Source organism: Oreochromis aureus, linkage group 13, assembly GCF_013358895.1.
Source record: "Oreochromis aureus strain Israel breed Guangdong linkage group 13, ZZ_aureus, whole genome shotgun sequence".
Taxonomy (NCBI): Eukaryota; Metazoa; Chordata; class Actinopteri; order Cichliformes; family Cichlidae; genus Oreochromis; species Oreochromis aureus.
In genome coordinates this window covers 13,561,389-13,579,975 of record NC_052954.1, presented here as the reverse complement: position 1 = coordinate 13,579,975, position 18,587 = coordinate 13,561,389, and the positions used below count along the sequence as shown (strand labels likewise).

General features: G+C 38.3%; 2 protein-coding genes and 1 long non-coding RNA gene across 5 annotated transcripts in view; 1 reads left to right on the top strand and 2 right to left on the bottom strand.

Annotated features, from left to right (window-relative positions):
- mertka (c-mer proto-oncogene tyrosine kinase a) overlaps positions 1-9,517 on the bottom strand; it is a 49,165-nt gene extending 39,648 nt beyond the window's left edge. For all 3 annotated transcript variants that reach the window (XM_031732081.2, XM_039621648.1, XM_039621649.1), the window contains exons 1-5: positions 9,051-9,517; positions 7,982-8,273; positions 7,796-7,896; positions 578-869; positions 392-492 (exon numbers count right to left, since the gene is read on the bottom strand). In XM_031732081.2, coding sequence (XP_031587941.2) covers positions 392-492; positions 578-869; positions 7,796-7,896; positions 7,982-8,273; positions 9,051-9,132 — 868 coding nt within the window. In that variant the 5' untranslated portion in view covers positions 9,133-9,517. The remainder of the gene's footprint in view (positions 1-391; positions 493-577; positions 870-7,795; positions 7,897-7,981; positions 8,274-9,050) is intronic.
- LOC120443308 lies at positions 2,743-4,287 on the top strand. The gene is made up of 3 exons (XR_005615332.1): positions 2,743-2,977; positions 3,511-3,661; positions 4,053-4,287. It is a non-coding gene; the product is annotated as an uncharacterized LOC120443308 (long non-coding RNA).
- A 77-nt stretch (positions 9,518-9,594) lies between the features above and the next one.
- lhcgr (luteinizing hormone/choriogonadotropin receptor) lies at positions 9,595-18,519 on the bottom strand. The gene is made up of 11 exons (XM_031732083.2): positions 17,044-18,519; positions 15,482-15,553; positions 15,146-15,220; positions 14,981-15,055; positions 14,775-14,849; positions 14,590-14,667; positions 14,424-14,492; positions 14,254-14,328; positions 13,151-13,336; positions 12,861-12,929; positions 9,595-12,633 (listed from the first exon to the last, which is right to left on the bottom strand). Exons 1-11 carry the CDS (start codon positions 17,205-17,207, stop codon positions 11,538-11,540), a joined length of 2,034 nt encoding a protein of 677 aa, XP_031587943.1. The 5' UTR covers positions 17,208-18,519; the 3' UTR covers positions 9,595-11,537.
- Positions 18,520-18,587: the final 68 nt, after the last annotated feature.

Below are 18,587 nucleotides of genomic sequence, written 5' to 3'. Positions count from 1 at the left end.
GTACAGAGGAAAAACTAAAAATTTGTTCAACAAATTAAGAATCTAACTCTAAATTGTTTGTTTGTTCATACAGAAACCAAAATGCAGCGCGTCTCGTGGCTTGTTGGTTAAGGTTCAAAACTGAAATACTGTCAAGCAAATCTTTACTGCCCTTATTTTTCCTATCTCTTTCAATGGTCATAAGAATCTGCAAAATGTGGTGTTTTGGGAAAATTTACAGTCTTAATGCTAAACTAGCCTAATCCCCAGACTTGTAAAACTATATTGTTACGTTCTTGTCCTCTGGTTGCTTGACAAATGTTGGCAGACCTAAGTCAGATTAAAGAAGTGTGGAAGAACTGCGAAACGTGTGGACAAAGAAGTTTTGAATACTCTGGATACTAAAACTCACCTTCTACCCGAATGCTGATCGGATCAGACTCTACCAACATGTTGCTGATACTCAGTCGGCAACGATACTCTCCAGCATCCGCTCTCTGCACATGTTTAATGCTGTAATATGTAATGCATAAGGACACATCAGTTTATGTACCTAATCTGTCATATCACACACATTTCACCTTCATGTGATACATACATGACAGTGGAGAGGAGAGTTAATACCCCATCTGTGATGGATTGGAGCTCATTCATCACCATATGGATGTTTGGTGACAGTTCCTTACTATCCTTCACCCACAGGATGGTGGGCTCCAGTCTGGTATCAGGAATGTCAATGGAACAGTTCAGTTTGGCGTCATGGCCCTCTGACAGCTGAATGGTGCCAACGGTGGGCTTAAAGCGGAGTTTCCTGAGCTCCTCTGGACTCAGATACATCCGAGAAACAACTCGAGGTATCACAAGAGGCTCCGAGGTCCTGGAAGGTTGGGCTGTTTACAAAAGGCATGTTAGCGTATGTTAGAACTAAGAAATGGTAAAATGGAAATATACTTGATAAAGATATGGTATTGATTTTACAAGAAAAGATTTCATGGAACACTGCTAAGCTTTAAAACAATGTAGAGTATGTTTGACAGTAAGTAAAAAACATTTCGAAGTTTGGTGGGGAGGGGTTTTCTCAAACAACTGATTATTAATTTAAAACATTCCAACAACATCTGGATGTTTCGTTTTCACTGTGAGAAACGTTTCTTCACCCATCCCAGTGACTTCTTCAGACCGAACTAGTACTATTGCCTAACAATGACCTCACGACCCATTGTTAGTCAGTGGTACCATTTTCAGTCATTATATAGATGCACTGTTTATAAGGTTGGGGAAACCTGCAGGCAGTCATGAGAAAAAATAAGCCTACATTGATGTTAACAATTATGTACAGCTAAATAATGTGTTAGTCAAGACAAAATGCCTGAGGTTCTCTGGTTAATTCTGTTTTAAAACTTAAACTAATGTCTTTCAGTTCATGATCTACGGTGAACAGACGTCTTCAAAAATGTAAATACAGATGGTTTACAATGAGCAACAAACTACTGGTCACACTCAAAAACAAGAAGGCCAAATGACACTTTGCTAGAAAACATCTAAGTGAATCTGAACAGCTCCACAAAATGTTTTGTACAGATGAAACCAAGGTTAACTTATACCAGAAAGACATAAAGTAAAAGTATGAAGAAGGAGAGAAACAGCTGATGGTCCAAAATGTCTGTGAAGGTTCTCAGTCATCCAGGTCATCATAGTCTAAGGAGCTTGGAAAGAAAAGCGTCTGGACTTCTTTAGGTTTCTCTCACATCCTGGGCCATTTGATCTCAGTAAATCACATGATAAGGTGGGTAGGTTTCACAATGGGTTCACTCGAAACCTTAGCTGATTGTGACCCACACCTTGGCTTGTGTGATTGGGTAGAGGATCAATAGGGGGTCAATGACCCTCTTGGGGAATTAGTGGTTAACAACATGCTCACTTTACTTGGACGTTTTCTAATTGTCTTTATTGGAATCTCCTTTCAAGGTGAGTAACATTGGTTATAACTATAAGGAAAGAGAGTTACAAAAGTTGGAACATGTTTTGAATTTATGGCATGAGGCGTGTTTTTCTCTTTTACCGAAATGTTTGCTTTAGCTAATGTAACTTTAGCCGACAAGGTCCAGCTTGTGTGTCATGACGAAACTTAACCTAATAAACTGACATATGGCCTTTTTTATGGTTTTAACGTAGCATGTACAAAATCAAATGTATTGTGCCGCTAGCTTTAAGGTTTAACAATCAACCACTGTTGCGATATTAGCAAGCTAACTCAGCTAATTAATAAAGCTCATTTCATATTGTCTCTGTACTTGTAAATTTCTTTCAAGTTCACAGGCTGTTGTATTTTGGTGGAAGTTCATTTTGGCAATATTTCCGATAACTGGCTGGGTTCAAGAAGAACTTTTGGCAGGACTGCTATGCTTGTTGTCATCTGTTTACCCCTATGTAATCACTAAAGTTGTTATGTACTGCTGCATGCTAAGCTGCAAGAGTGCACTGAGGATTGAGACAAAATATGGTCGACAAACCAGCATTATATTAGTTTTTATCAGATAGTCCTCCAGTGTGATTATTTCTTGCAGTAATGATATTATGCAGTTATTTCTTTCCCTGAAATACTTTATGCTTAACAACAGCTCCATTTTGACTTATTTTTGAACTCTTGTGATCAGTATGACCAAATTGTGTGGGTTTCCATACTAAAAGAGCTGTAGTGACAAAATAATTGGTATCAGAGACACTGATTTTTGGCATGGTATACTGCAGAACTCCCTTGGGTTGTTTCTGATTTTTTTGTGTGTGTATGTGTGTGCATAATTTAGCTTTTAATTTAACTGCATTCCCTGTGTTGTAACAACAATAACATTGTTTATAGGTGTCAGAAAATTATATGCAAACACCCCTATATGGCTACAACAATATAATTATAACATATATCTTTATTTTATTTTATTTTAGGTCTGTGAAGCCAAACTTGATGGTGGGCATTTATTTTTGTCACTGGAGTCAAATGGTAAGTTACCTTTTGTGTATTTTTTCATACGGGAAACACCACAGATTATATTGTAATTTAATAGCTCTGTAGAACAAATGATATAAAGATTGTAGTGTCAGGGTACTTCTTAAGAAGTAATATTGCGCTATCGATGATCACATGCAGGTAGCATAAACTAAATTTTCAGACATGCTACCAACAAATGATTCATTAACAAAAGCAATGGAGCAGACTTTTTAGGGTCCTGTGGTTGTAATAACATCCATAACTGAAGGTTTGTCATTAATACACATCCATAACTGAAGGTTTGTCACATAAGAGTCATTTTCACACTCATTCTACTTTAAAAGATTTCAAGACAAAGCTTGTTGTTCTCTGAACTTCCTTGTTCGCTGAACAGCAGGTAACGTGCATCTCTTTGTTTGTTTGCTTTTGTGTGTGTGTGTTTTCTCTAATGGGCCTCAGATGACAGTTTGCTTAAAGTTAGGTCTCAAAGCATTTTTTTTTTAAATTCTGCCTGTACCCCCCACCCCTCTTCTTCCATTGCTCAGGCTGAAGCAGAATTTGCCCGTCTTACATCTGTTGACCTGAAAGGGTCCCGCTTTGCTGGGCTTGACCAATATGGAGAGGTTCATGGAGCTGTACAAAACCAAGAGCGGCATAGCAGGGCTAACTAGGCTCATAAAATGCTTCGATGATGATGTAAGTGTTCAACTGCTAAATGTTCTCCTTTGTTTAAGTTTTAGGTTATCCAGTTCAACTGATTAACTCATTCAAACAAAGCTGATAAGTAAAGTCTGTCATCATATTTCACAACTGGACACTTAGTGTGTTAACTTTTACAGAATCTGTGTATTTTGGTGGTAGGTTGGGTATCATATTCTACTTGAATATGCAGATCAGCCTGACTCAAATTAAAAGATATCAAAATATTAAAACAAACAAGACAGGTGTAACTGACCCAGTTATCTCCAATGATAATCATATATTGATGGAATTATGTAGCAAAAAGCTGTGAATTTGGAGCTGTCTACATGCTTCATAAATACTGTTTAAAAAGTTTTATTGTTTTCTTTTTGACTTCTTTGACCAGAGCTTTACACAAAGGAAGAGGACAGAGGACCTCATTTTCTCAAGGAAGATCCCTCACACACTTTCAAGACTGTGAAGGTTAGCATTGTTTCTTTTAGTTAATTCAATAATTACACCACCAGAGTGGATTTTAAATCAAACAATCAAGATGTGATTGAAGTGCAGACTTTAGGCTTTAACTCAAAGGGTTAACACCCTACTCCCTGTAGATGCCACATGATAACGTGTATACTCTTTCCTCACCAAATGTATTATTACGAGATCTGTGACACTGGATTTGGTCTGGGGTTCAGAGAAACTAACTGGCAAACTAGCATTAATGTTAGTTTCTTGTGTTTATTCATGTCTTCACCAGGGTCTTTGACATTTCGCTGCTGTACTGTTCACTACAGCTTTGCGTTTGATTTCTCACATTGTATATTGTAATGGCAGAGATATTAGGAAATTTAAGGGGTTGCAGTGGCTACTGCAGCTGTCGGGGGCAATACTTTGGTGAAATGTCCTGGACCCTGGAAAAGAGATTGTGTAGACTGGGTAAGAGTTAAAGAGTTAAAGGTCACTGGCCCAGAGTCATTGGACAGCTGGGTAAAGGTGGATGTTGATATTCAGTGCCAGTTATGCAACCTGTCCAGCCATGTTTATATGCTCTTTTTTCATGTTGTTAATATATGGGGGGAAAAAATCTGTTACTGATTAAAGAAGCATTGTCTGTGGAGCCACATTCTGATCCTGTAGTTTAGCTCCAGTTTGCACATTTCATGTATTCTCAGTTACATTTGACTCAGACCACAGCCAATATTTAGCACAGGTAAATTTAAATTTAAATTTTTGTTCGCATTCTGCAAATGAAGACATGCTCTGTTATTTATGAACGTGGTCTTTGTTTAAAGCAAGAAATGGATTTGTAACATGGGGGTGCATATCTCATTCTGAAAAAAACTTCAACAACTAATTAGTGTTACCCAAAGTCAATCACCATCATCCAAGGCATCAGTATGGCTCTTCTTTGGAAAGACATGAATTCTAAAGCACGAGGGATATTGTGTATTTTTCTAAGTCAAGTATGGTAAATAATTTTTTTGTTTTTTTTGTCTTTGAACCCTTTTAAAGCCCACAGATATTGAAGACACGTTTACTAACTAGGATGAAAGTTGGCATTGTGATGATGAAAGAAAAAGGCATCATCGATGTGTTGGTTGTCCTTTAGGCGGCAGTAATCCTGTCTAATCTGAGGGATGTCTCAAGTGCCATTTCCATGCTGATGGGTCTTTTTTTGCCCTCAACATAGACTATCCAAAGGAACTTAAGTACACCTTTGAAGTCATTCAGAAGGTCCTCATTAACATTGGTGGAATGCAGTGCATCTCACTTGTGCATGGTCTAAGAAACAGACTCTTGCGGAAAGTCATGCAGAACTGCAATTGTATGCTCACAGCATACAATTGCCTTAGCGTTAAAGACAGTTTTTATTTTACTGTTTGTTTTTCCATACTTGCAAGTTCTCATGTTTCACTTTTGTATGTCACTAATTGACTAGACATTCCAGATTAGACAATAACTCATTTTTTCATGGTTTAAGAAACTTACTTCTGTGAACAACAATATAATGGTGGATTCTGCAGATGCTTATCTCATGCAAGTCTGTAGTTTTTCCTTTGTTTTGCAATTGAGCAGACTGAAACTGATGTTTCTGAAATATTCATATTATCAAATGTTTCATGCAGAACTCATTTTCAGAGCAATTGGTTCTGTGGAATTTGTTGCAGTTGTAAGTGAAGACAAATACAAGAGTTTGAAGTCTTAGTTGTTATAAACTGATCTTTACTGTCACTTAACAGTAAAGGTTTTGTACTATTTTAATATTTCAAGTTTTATGCTGACAGGTGTGACTGAGCACAGATGAAGTTTAAAAAATTTTGCAAATGTAAAGAATAATTTTTCTAAAATAGCAAGTGTCCCCTTGATACATTCCATTAATGCAGACTTTATGTTGTTAATTTTAACACAGCAGTTTTTATCTCATCCTGTTGAAAGTCTGATAAACTCATGCCATGGTGAGGGTTCTGTTGTCCAACTGTCCACAATTCACAAGAATCGCTACTGCTCCTAGAGTATTGGTCAGAATTTAATCAAACTTGTGCAAAATAATCACCCAATCTGTCTTCATCCAAACTGTGATCAAGACCAAATTCTAATTTATTGTTTCACAGGGAGCAACCTATGAATTTGGATGGATTGTGAGCCTGATGAGCTACATCACTGATTTTTCTGTTTCTCAGATGACTAAGATGGTGCACTAAAAGTTGAATTTTGGGTACTGACTAATTGTCTTGTCATGTTCTTGAAACAAACTTTCTGCATGAAATGATCAGATACACTTTAATGGAATCTGTGGGTTTTTATTTATTTTATTTTTTGTAAACAACAGAAAATTAATTTAAATGAATGTAGACATTTAAACCTGAGATCTGAGATAAACCTAAGTGGTAGTTTTGCTGCAATGGATGATGGAAAGCTCAAAGAATTACTTAAGATGTTCAATACACAAATTTTTTTTTACATCCAGTCAATCAACTCTGATAATTAAAATGAAACTGGTTTTCAGGTTCACACAGCTACCTTAAGGAGCTCAGTTAATTAATAAACTGTAATCAACTTAGCTGACAGGTTATGTTAGTTAAGCTAAAATAGATTCCTAAGTAAAAAGAACTACTAAGCATTTGAATTAATTAAAAAACCTAAGTCAACTAAATTAGGACAACAGTTTAAACAACAGATTATTTTAATTTAGATGAAATAGTTTTCCCAAGTAAAAATGACTATTAAAGCAGTTGAACTGACTAACAAACCTCTAACAAACTAAGACAAAAGTTTAGACAACATGTGATTTTTTTTTTATCAAGATAATAATTGGTTGTGTTACAAGGACAAACTCTATTTCTTGACTTAACTTAAATTTGAAGGCAGCCCTTTACATCATATTTTTAAGTTAAAACAAGTTATATTTTACAGTGTACAGTCACTGAGTGGACTGATCACTAGTGTTACTGATGATGTGACTGCTGATAGTAGTGGGATTAACTGTGAAGTTTAAAGGGTTATGGTCTCTGCTCAGATTCATTCAAATGCTGCAAAACTGATCAGAGAGCACATACACTACAAATGGATGAAGACCCAAAGCACACTAAAGGCAATCCAAGAGTTTCTCAAGCAAAACAAATGGGATATTCTTCAATGTGCAAGTCAGTCACCTGACCTCAACCCAATAGAGCATGACTGCTCTTATTAATTACAAATTTGAATAATAAAAGAGGCCCACAAGCCTTGAGCCTCTGTAAATGGACTGGGTATAAAACTGGTTTTAATTTTTAGTTAATGCAATTTTTTTTTGTAAAAGCAGTAGAATTGAATCTGCACTTCAATCTGATCTGGATTGTTTGATAATGACATAATGACAGTGTAGTGGTGTACAGAGGAAACACTATCAAGCAAATCTTTACTGCCCTTATTTTTCCTATCACTTTCAATGGTCATAAGAATCTGCAAAATGTGGTGTTTTGGGAAAATTTACAGTCTTAATGCTAAACTAGCCTAATCCCCAGACTTGTAAAACTATATTGTTATGTTCTTGTCCTCTGGTTGCTTGGCAAATGTTGGCAGACCTAAGTCAGATTAAAGAAGTGTGAAAGAACTGCGAAACGTGTGGACAAAGAAGTTTTGAATACTCTGGATACTAAAACTCACCTTCTACCCGAATGCTGATCGGATCAGACTCTACCAACATGTTGCTGATACTCAGTCGGCAACGATACTCTCCAGCATCCGCTCTCTGCACATGTTTAATGCTGTAATATGTAATGCATAAGGACACATCAGTTTATGTACCTAATCTGTCATATCACACACATTTCACCTTCATGTGATACATACATGACAGTGGAGAGGAGAGTTGATACCCCATCTGTGATGGATTGGAGCTCATTCATCACTACATGGATGTTTGGTGACAGCTCCTTACTATCCTTCACCCACAGGATGGTGGGCTCCAGTCTGGTATCAGGAATGTCAATGGAACAGTTCAGTTTGGCTTCATGGCCCTCTGACAGCTGAATGGTGCCTACGGTGGGCTTAAAGCGGAGTTTCCTGAGCTCCTCTGGACTCAGATACATCCGAGAAACAGCTCGAGGTATCACAAGAGGCTCCGAGGTCCTGGACGGTTGGGCTGTTTACAAAAGGCATGTTAGCGTATGTTAGAACTAATAAATGGTAAAATGGAAATATACTTGATAAAGATATGGTATTGATCAGTGGTACCATTTTCAGTCATTATATAGATGCACTGTTTATAAGGTTGGGGAAACCTGCAGGCAGTTGAGACTGAAGAAGTCACTTAGGTGAAAATGCACTCTCCCACTGAAACGCAACGTGTTTGAGCATGCATCGGGACAGTTCGAAACATTATTAAATGTTAGAGAAAAAAAGTGGAAATTATCATAACAATTAGTAGGGGGCATGTTTATTTTCTGCATATTATTTAAGAGAGTGAAAAAGAACACTTTGGATTTGCGTTTTAAATCAAAAATCTTTTTCTAAGAGGGCACGCTGAGCAAAATTGGGCCACACGAGGAGAAAAACAAGGTGATTTACGCAGTCAGCATTTTAAAGCTTTTCTATGAATTACAGCTCACGGGACTTTTAATTTATAGCTATCCTGACGTCCTTTCACTGCCACCGTTCCGTTTATGCCACATTTTGTGACTTAATTAAAAAAGCAAAATGCTACTAAAAGAAATCCAAAGAAATCTTCTAGGTTTTCCAGCGACTGATACAAAACAATTTAACCAGATATTTAAATCTGTCCCAGCTGCGGTCCGTCATGCTGAGGAATGCTTCTCTCTCTGCAAAGTAGTGGACAGGAGACACGAACCGAGCTCTGAACTTTAGGGGAATGATGTCAGTGCAGCAAAACACAGTCTTTAAAAGAAAATTAACAACTTACCGCTGATTGGAATCCACACAAGTATTGCTATAGTTGTAGAAAACAAAACCACCCAATCAGGTTTTAATGATTTCTTTGCCATGACCGGTCCGGAGAACTGCTTCTTTTCGTCCCACAGCACAGGTCCGCAAGCGTTTTAAATATGACGGGATTGTGCCAAAACGCACAATTCAGCTGCAACAATATCCAACATCACCCAGCAGAGTGGCTTCAGCGTCACTTGTGTAAATAGTTGCAACACCACGTAGCTGAAGAGGGGGGAAAAACGTTTACCAAGTGGGACGTCAGGCGGGACTGTGTGTGGAAATACTAGACACTGTATAGAACATATAGATGATATATCTTTATGCTGTCTGTGGTAAATACTGAAAGTCAGCCTGAAGTCAGCTGTAAAAGCAGGATTATTAAAATCACTCAATAAAACTAGAGAATATAGTTAGTATTTATTTTTCTGTTATTTCTTTTCTATTGTTTTCTTAATTTCTATTGAAATAAGTTGCAAATAATCTATTACCTAATAAGAAAAACGTGTATGAAACCTACAGAGGAACACAAGATCTCTTTAATCTTAGAGTTACAAAAATAACAACAAAACAAAAACTACTACTAAATCAAACTACTCCACCACGTGGTCACTTTTGCTACTGATCTTCCACAAATAGAATAAGAATCCAAGGTCCATTTAGAAGCTGTTGTTGAACTTTCAGTCATATTCTAAGAACGCTGTTCAGTTACTGTTGCAGTTTTGGTGTTGTTGTTTTTTATCACATTACTGTATTTTCTCATGGACGTTAATGCTGAGATTCAAAATGTATTCTTGACAGATGTCGATAAAGCAACGCCTCAACGTTCATCGAGCTTTCTTCTATAGATTCTTGTTTGGCATTGTTGATTAATGGCCACATTTCATTTCTCACTGTAAAGCTTCACCAAACATTATCAGTGTTAACGGTTACATTTTAACTTTCTCTCTTCTGACCAGTCAGCACTCTCCCGTGGAAACACCTGTGGAGTGGGTTTAAACTCAAGTAGGATTTGAGAGACGATATCATATACTAGATATTACTCAGTTCTTTGTGCAACTTCACAGAATGCAAATTCATAATTGCTTATACTTTCTGATAACACATCAGACCATCTCCAAAAGTGCATCAGCATCATCATGAGAGATGTTTGTATCTCCTTCCTCTTTCAGGTACGAGGTTTGACACAGCCAGTCTAATTCCTGTGTGGGATTACTTATTCTCACATCCTGATTACCTTTTCTGAGGAATACTTGCTTGTGCAGTCCAGATATGGAAAAGGAAGAGAACAAAAACTTAAAGTAAATGTTTATTTTTTAAAGCTAGATCCATAATTTGCTGGACGCAGACACAAATGTTTTGTCCCTGTACACCACTACAGTGGATTTTAAATCAAACAATCAAGATGAGATTCCAGCACAGACTTCCAGTTTCTTTATTTATTTTTTTACAAAAGAAAAAAAATCAGAGGCTCAAAAGTAATTGTACAAAGTAACATTAACTTAAATACAAGGGATGTTTTAACACTTTAATCCTTTACAATTAATGACTGCCTCCCTTGACATACTCTGCCAGGCCTTTACTGAAGCTGCTTTCAGTTGCTTCTTGTTTGTGGGTCTCTCAGTTTTGTCTTCAGTAACTGAGAAGCTGATTTGGCCATTGAAGAATATCCCATTTCTTTGCCTTGAGAAACTCTTGGATTGCTTGTGCAGTGTGCTTTGGGTCATTATCCATCTGTAGTGTGAAGCTCTGTCTGATTGGCTGTGCAGCATTTGGTTGAATCTGAGTAGAGAGTATGGCCCAGTACACTTAACAGTTCATTCTGCTACTTATATCAGCAGATACATCATCAACTGATCCAGACTCACTGACAGCCATACAATGTTATACAGCGATAAAATTGCCTCCACCATGTTTGACTGATAATGTAACATGATTTAAATCATAAGTCTCCCTCATTTGCATATACATTAATTTGGGCCTCATTTTTTAAATGACAGTGAAAAGCTATAAAATCAAGATTCAACCATGCATTCAGTCTGTGCATTAGTATAAGTACTTTAATTTGTCATGAAATAACAAGGAAATAGGCATCAACTTGTCATTGAATCACTTGTCAGTCAACTGTCCGATTGTTTTTGAGCCTCTGAAAATGGAGAACTGAAATTTCTGTAATTCTTAATCAGGAAATGCAACAAAAAAAAGTCAAAAATTTTCTGGTCTTTGTCCAGCAAATTATGGATCTAACTGTGTATGTATGGCTAGTCTCACTTACATTCTTATGCTTATGAAAGTGGATCCTTTTGCATAGTCATGCAACAATGAATTACATATGAAGTAAACAAGATGATGGAGCAGACTACTTTCAAGAGTAAGTCATAGTATTAGACTATATATGATGCTGATATATGTAATGCAAACATTTACTATTTGATGCAATTGAAAATTTGTATGCATTTCTTTTCTATTTCCTTTCTGTATGAGCAGCCTTGTTTCCACAGCAGCCTATGGTACTCATGAGTTTATAAGCATCCTTTCTGAAAGCTTTAGTGAAGATAGCATAGAGGAAGGGATTGGCACAGGAATTGATGGGAAAAAAGAGGACCAGCAGAATTTTGGAGTTGGTAACTGTGATGAGGGGAAACTTAAAAGCAGCAGAGATGGCAAAGAAGGAGATGGGTGCCATGCACAGAAAATCCGTGAAGATGAGTACCGCCATGCGCTGTGCGATCCTGGTGTCTGCACTTCTTCTAGGTAAGTCAGGATTTTTTACAGCCAGGTAGATCAGCACATAGCAAACGCAAACAACGAGGAAGGCGCCCACATTGAGGAGCAGGATAATTATGACAAAAGCCTGAGCCAAAGGAGTCTCTATGTCCATGGGTAAGCACATGCTGACTTTGGTGTAGCTACTGACACCAATCAAGGGCAGTATCCCCATCCCCAGACAGATGAGCCAACCTACTGCCATTATGCCTGCAGCTTGCATAAGAACCAGGTGGCGCTCTACCTGCATAGCATTGGTGATGGTGTGCCAACGCTCCAGGGTGATGGTGGAAAGTGTGTAAACTGACAGCTCCCCACCAAAAACTGACAGGAAGCCAGCAGCACTGCAACCAGGTCCTGTCTGCCATTCAATGGCGTGCTGACTGTAGCTACCACGAGTCCGCAAGTCTACAGTAGCTATCATCAGAAGGTAGACCCCAATGCAAAGGTCTGCAAAAGCCAGGTGGCACATGAGGAAGCGAGGTACTGTCAGCTTGTTCCGGCTGCTGAAGAAGACCAGCAGCACTGTCAGATTACCTGTAATAGCCAGTAAATTGATGAACCAAATAGCTACTCTGAGAAAACTGAAACCTGCGATGTCCTCACAGGGGTTGAAAGCATCTGCCTCAGGTGTGCAAACCAGAGTGCGGGTGGTCTGGCAGAGGTCCAGTTCTGGATAGTGGAAATTCACATCTCCATAGCTGTCATCTTCAGCAAGCAGGTCACCTTCTGAGAAATACGGCACGCCCATAAGTAGAGATGTGTCTGTTGACTCTCCCATTACAGGCTGAACCCTGCATTTGAAGGAGATTTAAATAGAAAAGAAGAAGATATTCTTTAAATAAAGTGCTCAGAATGAAGATATCTTAAAATAAGTGAAGTATGGTAAGTAAAGTAAACCAGGGGGCAAATCCATTTCAAACACACTTGTAAGTTGATTTCAATAAGGTGTAAAGTTCATTAGAATAAAAATAAAAATGAGATTTAAGACAGGTAAATATTGCTGAATCAAATGGTTTACCTGCCGGCTGGATCTCTCTCAATACAGGATGTGGAGCTGTTATTCCACACAGGATTAATTGGTAAGTCTCTGTAGAAAAGCAAGAACATAACATAAAGTTATGTCACCACTACATGGCATATTTCAGGTGCAGATGTTTGTGAAACCTGTGATATATTGTGTAACGCAATTCAGCATTGCTTAATAAGCAAAGCATTGTGATTTTGATGGGCTTAAATTTAAACTAGTGCATGGAAATTCAAAGAGTCACGGGGTAGGGTTAAGCTTTGAGGAAGCACAGTGTAAGTCACCTGTGAGTGTTCCAGCTCAGCAGTGCACAGCAGTGGCTGTTGTAGGTGAGATGAGCTTCTCGCAGACTCCACAGTCCCTGCAGAGGAGGCAGACTCTTCAAGGTGTAGGCGGACAGAGCAAACAACACTAGAACTGACTCCAGTCCCTGTGATGGCAGCTTTGTGAGAGCTGTGGCAGAAACATCCCTGTGAAAAAATAACCGACAATAATACAGTGTGACAGAGTTTTTGTGTCCACTGTGCTGTTTTACACTCCCATTGTTCATCAGACTGTTACTGTTTCTCTCTGATTAGCTGAAGTCCACAGTGTATTCTTTGAAGATTACATGAACATTATGAAGGACATAAAAGCAATTCAGGAGAGTAAGACCATGTCCAGACACAGAATACAGCCTGTGTCAAGTCTTAAAGTTTAACTGGTGTGTTTAGTAAGCATCTTCCTCCTTTTGCTTCCCTATTCTTCTTCCCCTATTTCTTCTTCTTCTTTTCTTTTAGCTGCTCGCTTTAGGGGCCAACACAGAAGATCATCTGCCTCCACCTCACCCCTTCTCTAGTACCCTCCTCTGTCACACAAACTCTGTTTAAATGTCCTTCTTCACCACATCCATAAATCTTCTTCTTCTTCTCCTGCCTGGGATCTCCATCTTCAGCATCCTTTGTCCAATATATCCACTGCCCCTCCTCTGCACATGTCCAGACTACTTCAGCATTACCTCTCTAACTTTCAGAGTAGCCATCTCCAAACTATACATCATGGTGCCATCACCATCTTCTGAACCTTTCCTTTCACTCTCTTGCTATCTTTCTGTCACATGTCCCGCCCATGCCCTCTCCTGACAACCCACTCCACCATGCCTGCAAGTTCTTCTTCACCTCTCTTGTGCTCTGTCCTCTTGATAAGCCCAATATTTAATCTTTCAAAGATTCTACACCGGATGCCCGTCCTGACGCAAACCTCTCCAACCTCTCCCAGTTTTGGATTGGCTCTAGGCTTGTTGAACAGCCTACCCCCCACCCTGGCTGGGTTTCCTTTAGCTTTCCTCAATAAATCAAAATAAACTTAGCACAAAGTGACTTTTAGGGGTATACAAATAAAAACTTACAAGACTCCAGGGCCCGTGGCTCCTGTGAAAGCATCTTTATGGATCACTCTAAGGTTTCGATTATTTTTTAATACCCTAAACATAGCAGAACATAGGAGCAAAACTTTAATGGTGCAAAAGAAGAATTTTAAACAGAAATTAGACATAATGTGGTAAAATGAAACAAATACAGCTTATCTATCTTTGTTCCGTTGAAGGCATGCTCGTGTATTTTTCTTATGCCATTGTTGTACAGGTTCCTGAAAATGTAAGAAACATTTGCATGTTCAAACTTTCTGGACTGCTATAATACAATTTCAAAATAAGTGAAAGTGTCCTGTACATTGCAATACTCACATTGTAACATATTCCTTTGACATTCCAGTGAAAGCGTTTGTGGGTATTTCTAGAAGGAAGATGTTGTCACATATATCCCTGCAAAAATAGTAATAAGTGTAATAATAAGTTGAAACTGGACTTGCAGTAACACTGAAGATTTCCTTTGTATTAGTCTCTAAGAATATAACAAGAGATTTACTCACAAGACAAACTCAGATTCAAGTGAACTGATTGAAGTGACATCAGGAAAAACTGCAATACCGGTATTTGAAATACTCCTGTAAATAAAAAGAGCAATGTGTCACTTTCATGTGACAAAGATGAAAAAAAAAGTTTGTTGCAAGTCAGACTACTCTGTAGGAATTTTTAAAAACTGACAATTGAATAAATAAATTTTAAGTTGTCTCACAAGTAGCGAAGTTTGGGGAGGTTGTTAAATGCTCCTCTGTCAATGTGCATCAGACTCCTTGTGTTCTGGATTGAGCTGCAAAGCAATACAGAGCATACAGTCCATACCGGGGTGCACTACAGTAATCGTGACTTTAATGGACTGGGAGAATCACAAAAGACTTACATTTCAAAGAGGCTGAGGAGGTTGTTAAATGCTAATGTCTCAATAGTTTTCAAGGTTACACTTTGAGTAATCTCTCTGTGTACAGCAGAAAATAAATAGTGAGATTCTTCTTAACGTTTACGTCACACTGTCAGACTGATGTGCAGTATAAACACACTGCAACCATTTTTATGAGATTTGCCACAAAAAACAAAGCAGAGACACTGCAATTATTAGTTTATGTGATGCAAAACCCAAATCTTATATTTTGAGCTTTAGTTTTCATCATATTGTTCCTCACTTAAGCAGTATCACAACTGAGTTGAAGTTTGTCAGCAGAAGAAATGTGATACGTACATCCTCTGGACTCCTTTCAAACCTTCAAAGGAATGGCTTGAAATTGTTTGCAAAGACAGATGATAAAGAAACCTGCGAAAGGAGGCATAAAAAGATTGGGAGGACAGTTTAATGATGTAATAGAGACGTAGTGACATCTTAAAATCATCTGAGGCTCTGTGACAAAAAGGTAAGTGTAGCCATGGGACAAGTTTTGTCTTAGCAAATATTTAGTGTTCAGTTAGAATGAAATTTTCCTAGGTTTTGTTTACAGCCTGTCTAGACACACTGTTACTTTGATCTCTAACAGAAATTCACCATTTAGGTTGTTTGAGGCATTCATAATGAGCAAGTTCTCTTCCCACCAGTGAGCAACATTTTCACATCTGCAACATATACATTATTCCCAGCTAACAGAAATGCTCTGTCAATATTATAAACAAATAGAAGTTGTAATTTGGTAGAACAGAAAGTTCCAGGAGTGAGTGTATAGAGTTACTGGCAGCATTTGATAGACACACAAAGCTGCCAGCCTTGGTGTTCACAGACGTTAATCACAAGAGAGTCAAGGTGTTGTGTACTCTGTTACTGAAGAGGAGGTCAAGATTACCCACCTTCAAGGCTTTTGACAGTTTGGTTAACTCAACAAGTGAGCTGTGATGTCCAGAAAACCATACAAATCAAGAGGTGTACTCACAATGTGTGAGAGCAACTTGACATTTGTGTTTTCAAAAAAATAGGGCGTGATGTACTACTTAAATGAAATAAATACAGTCCATGCTTAGAAGCAGAAGTTCTTCACTCTCCATTAGGGATCTATCCACATTTATCTCTCAATATTATGAAGACTTAGAGTGGTCTGAATGTAAAACATAAAACGTTCTCACAGGAAGATGCACACAGGCCAAAAGAACAAGAACACAGCTGGCCTTTGTTTTATCTACCAGAGAACACATGCACACAATACTACTGACAGAGCAGGTGTGTATGTCTGGATGGTTTTTTTTTTTTTATGAAGCAGACTTTATCATACCACTGATGCTTAAATTAGAAACATACAAAGGGCTTCCATGGCTAAATTTGAGGATAAAAGAAAACAAGAAAAAGATAAAAATTATAAATACCTTTGCCACTTAGTGAAACTAGATGCAGTGTTAGAATAATGTTTGTATGCAAGACTGATTTGGACTACATTCAAAGTACAGAGATTGCTTCCAAAAATGTTTTTATGCCTGTTAATTAATATCAGAGTACTGGTAATGGTTGTTGAATGATCAAAAGTTACACCTGAGACTTTCCCCCCTAAGTATACAATAAATACTGGAACCAAACTCAGGTTTAAATGGGTGCTCAAAATTAAGGCCACTTACAACAGGTTAAAAATGCGATAAAGCGTGATTTCATCACTGTTAACTCTACAAACGGCACAGAAGAGCTAAACAAGAAAGACGTTTCAGTGCGGATCTTAGCCCCGTGCGTAAATACGCGCGCAATAACCTTGGCAATGGCTTTATCACACGAATTAGCTGCCTTAAAAAAACATCCACCCCGTAAACACATTATTCCACATGTTGCCAACTTACAATCTTCTATCCCTGTGGTCCATCACTGGAGCTGACCCTTGTGTTATATTGTTGCACCTGATTGTATTGGAGAAACAACGGCAGATCCTCGGGCACACGAAATTCCTGCATCCATGGAAGAATGAGACGAACAGGAGCAGGGATACTGACGGCGATGTCCACATCGTTGGTGCTTTCTGGAAAACTTCGCAGAAGCTGAGATGTCGACTGAATGTCCCTTCAGCAGCAAGAAGTCGCTTCCCTTTAATCGCGCTTTGGGAATCTCAATCACCTGACCTCCAGCTTCTTATCAACTGGCTCTTGTGTCGCAAAGAGTTGTTTATAAGTATCCGAAAAGGAAAGTGACGCGTGATCACAAAGCTGAGATGAGTAAATACTTTTTTTTTTTGATGATGACGATTCATTATTAGGTGTATTCGAAGTAAGTTAAATGTAGACATGGTTGCGTATTAAAACATCCCAAAACAGAGCGCAGAAGCTTTTAACGACTGGATACATTATTACTGGATTTATACGTTTTCTACGTGCACATCTGCTTGTAAACACAATCATCTGGATCCCCAGTTAGACTTGCAGCAGTGACCTTGGTTAAAAGAACATACGTAGATCATTGTGACTGTGTATCGTTTAAGATGTAGGCTAAACTGGCGTAATGAGAGAGTAGCTGAAAGTAAACAGCAAACATCCAAGAGACAATAACCTTTGATGTTCAATTACCATCAACATCTTCCTCCGCTGGCAATGGTTTTGCTGTGATTGGATGCTTTCAGAGCCACTTTTCCCTCACTGTTGAGTTTGCTAACCCGTGTGTCTGTAATTGGTGTGTATTTTAGGATAGTTAAAATGAAGATTTCTTTTGGCATACACATAAAGATCCAAAGTCAATGACTGTGTCCCCCAAGAGAACAGTGTGTGCTGTGACCCAAAGTCAGAAGCCTCCCATAACTGTATCTTGTTTGGCGCCCGTTATAGGCCTGTTGCTTATAAAGGCAAGGCAACATTGTGTAGCCTTAAAACACAACATGTTTTAAGTCGTTATACTGAAAGAGTGTATTCGATTAAATTAGAAACATGGTAATGATCTAGATGGCTGTTTGAAAACTGAGCATAAAAACAAGGTCTTTTAAACTCCACTTGTTCAAACAAAATTTTGATGGAGCTATATCTGCGAAAAGCGTAGGATTTAATTAAAAATCACCAGTATTTTTAAGTTTCCTTACTTAACTGCTCAATCAATGAAACGTGTCGGATGATCTTTCTTTTGGGCATGGTTGAACTAATGCTAAAGTTATTGATGGACTTAATTCCAAGCATTTTTTTCCACAAGATAAACCACTGCAAGGACCAAAGATGGTCCGTTGCTCCCCTGCTGGGAAGACAGTGCCAGGATTTTTTTTAATTTTTAATTTTATTTTCTGCACTGTCGTAATACCTCCACTGGGTGGCGACAAAGCAACAGTCATTGAGAAAAACAGTAATAGCGCATTTTCTCAGGGCACAGACTAGAAATCCTTCGCTAATACTGGATATATTTCTGTGACTGT

Coding starts and splice junctions, on each gene's coding strand:
- lhcgr (XM_031732083.2), bottom strand. CDS start 17,207: ATGTGGACATCGCCGTCAGTATCCCTGCTCCTGTTCGTCTCATTCTTC. Junction 15,221..15,481: donor TTGAAAGGAGTCCAGAGGAT/GTACGTATCACA, acceptor TGCTGTACACAG/AGAGATTACTCAAAGTGTAA. Junction 15,056..15,145: donor CTCCTCAGCCTCTTTGAAAT/GTAAGTCTTTTG, acceptor ATTGCTTTGCAG/CTCAATCCAGAACACAAGGA.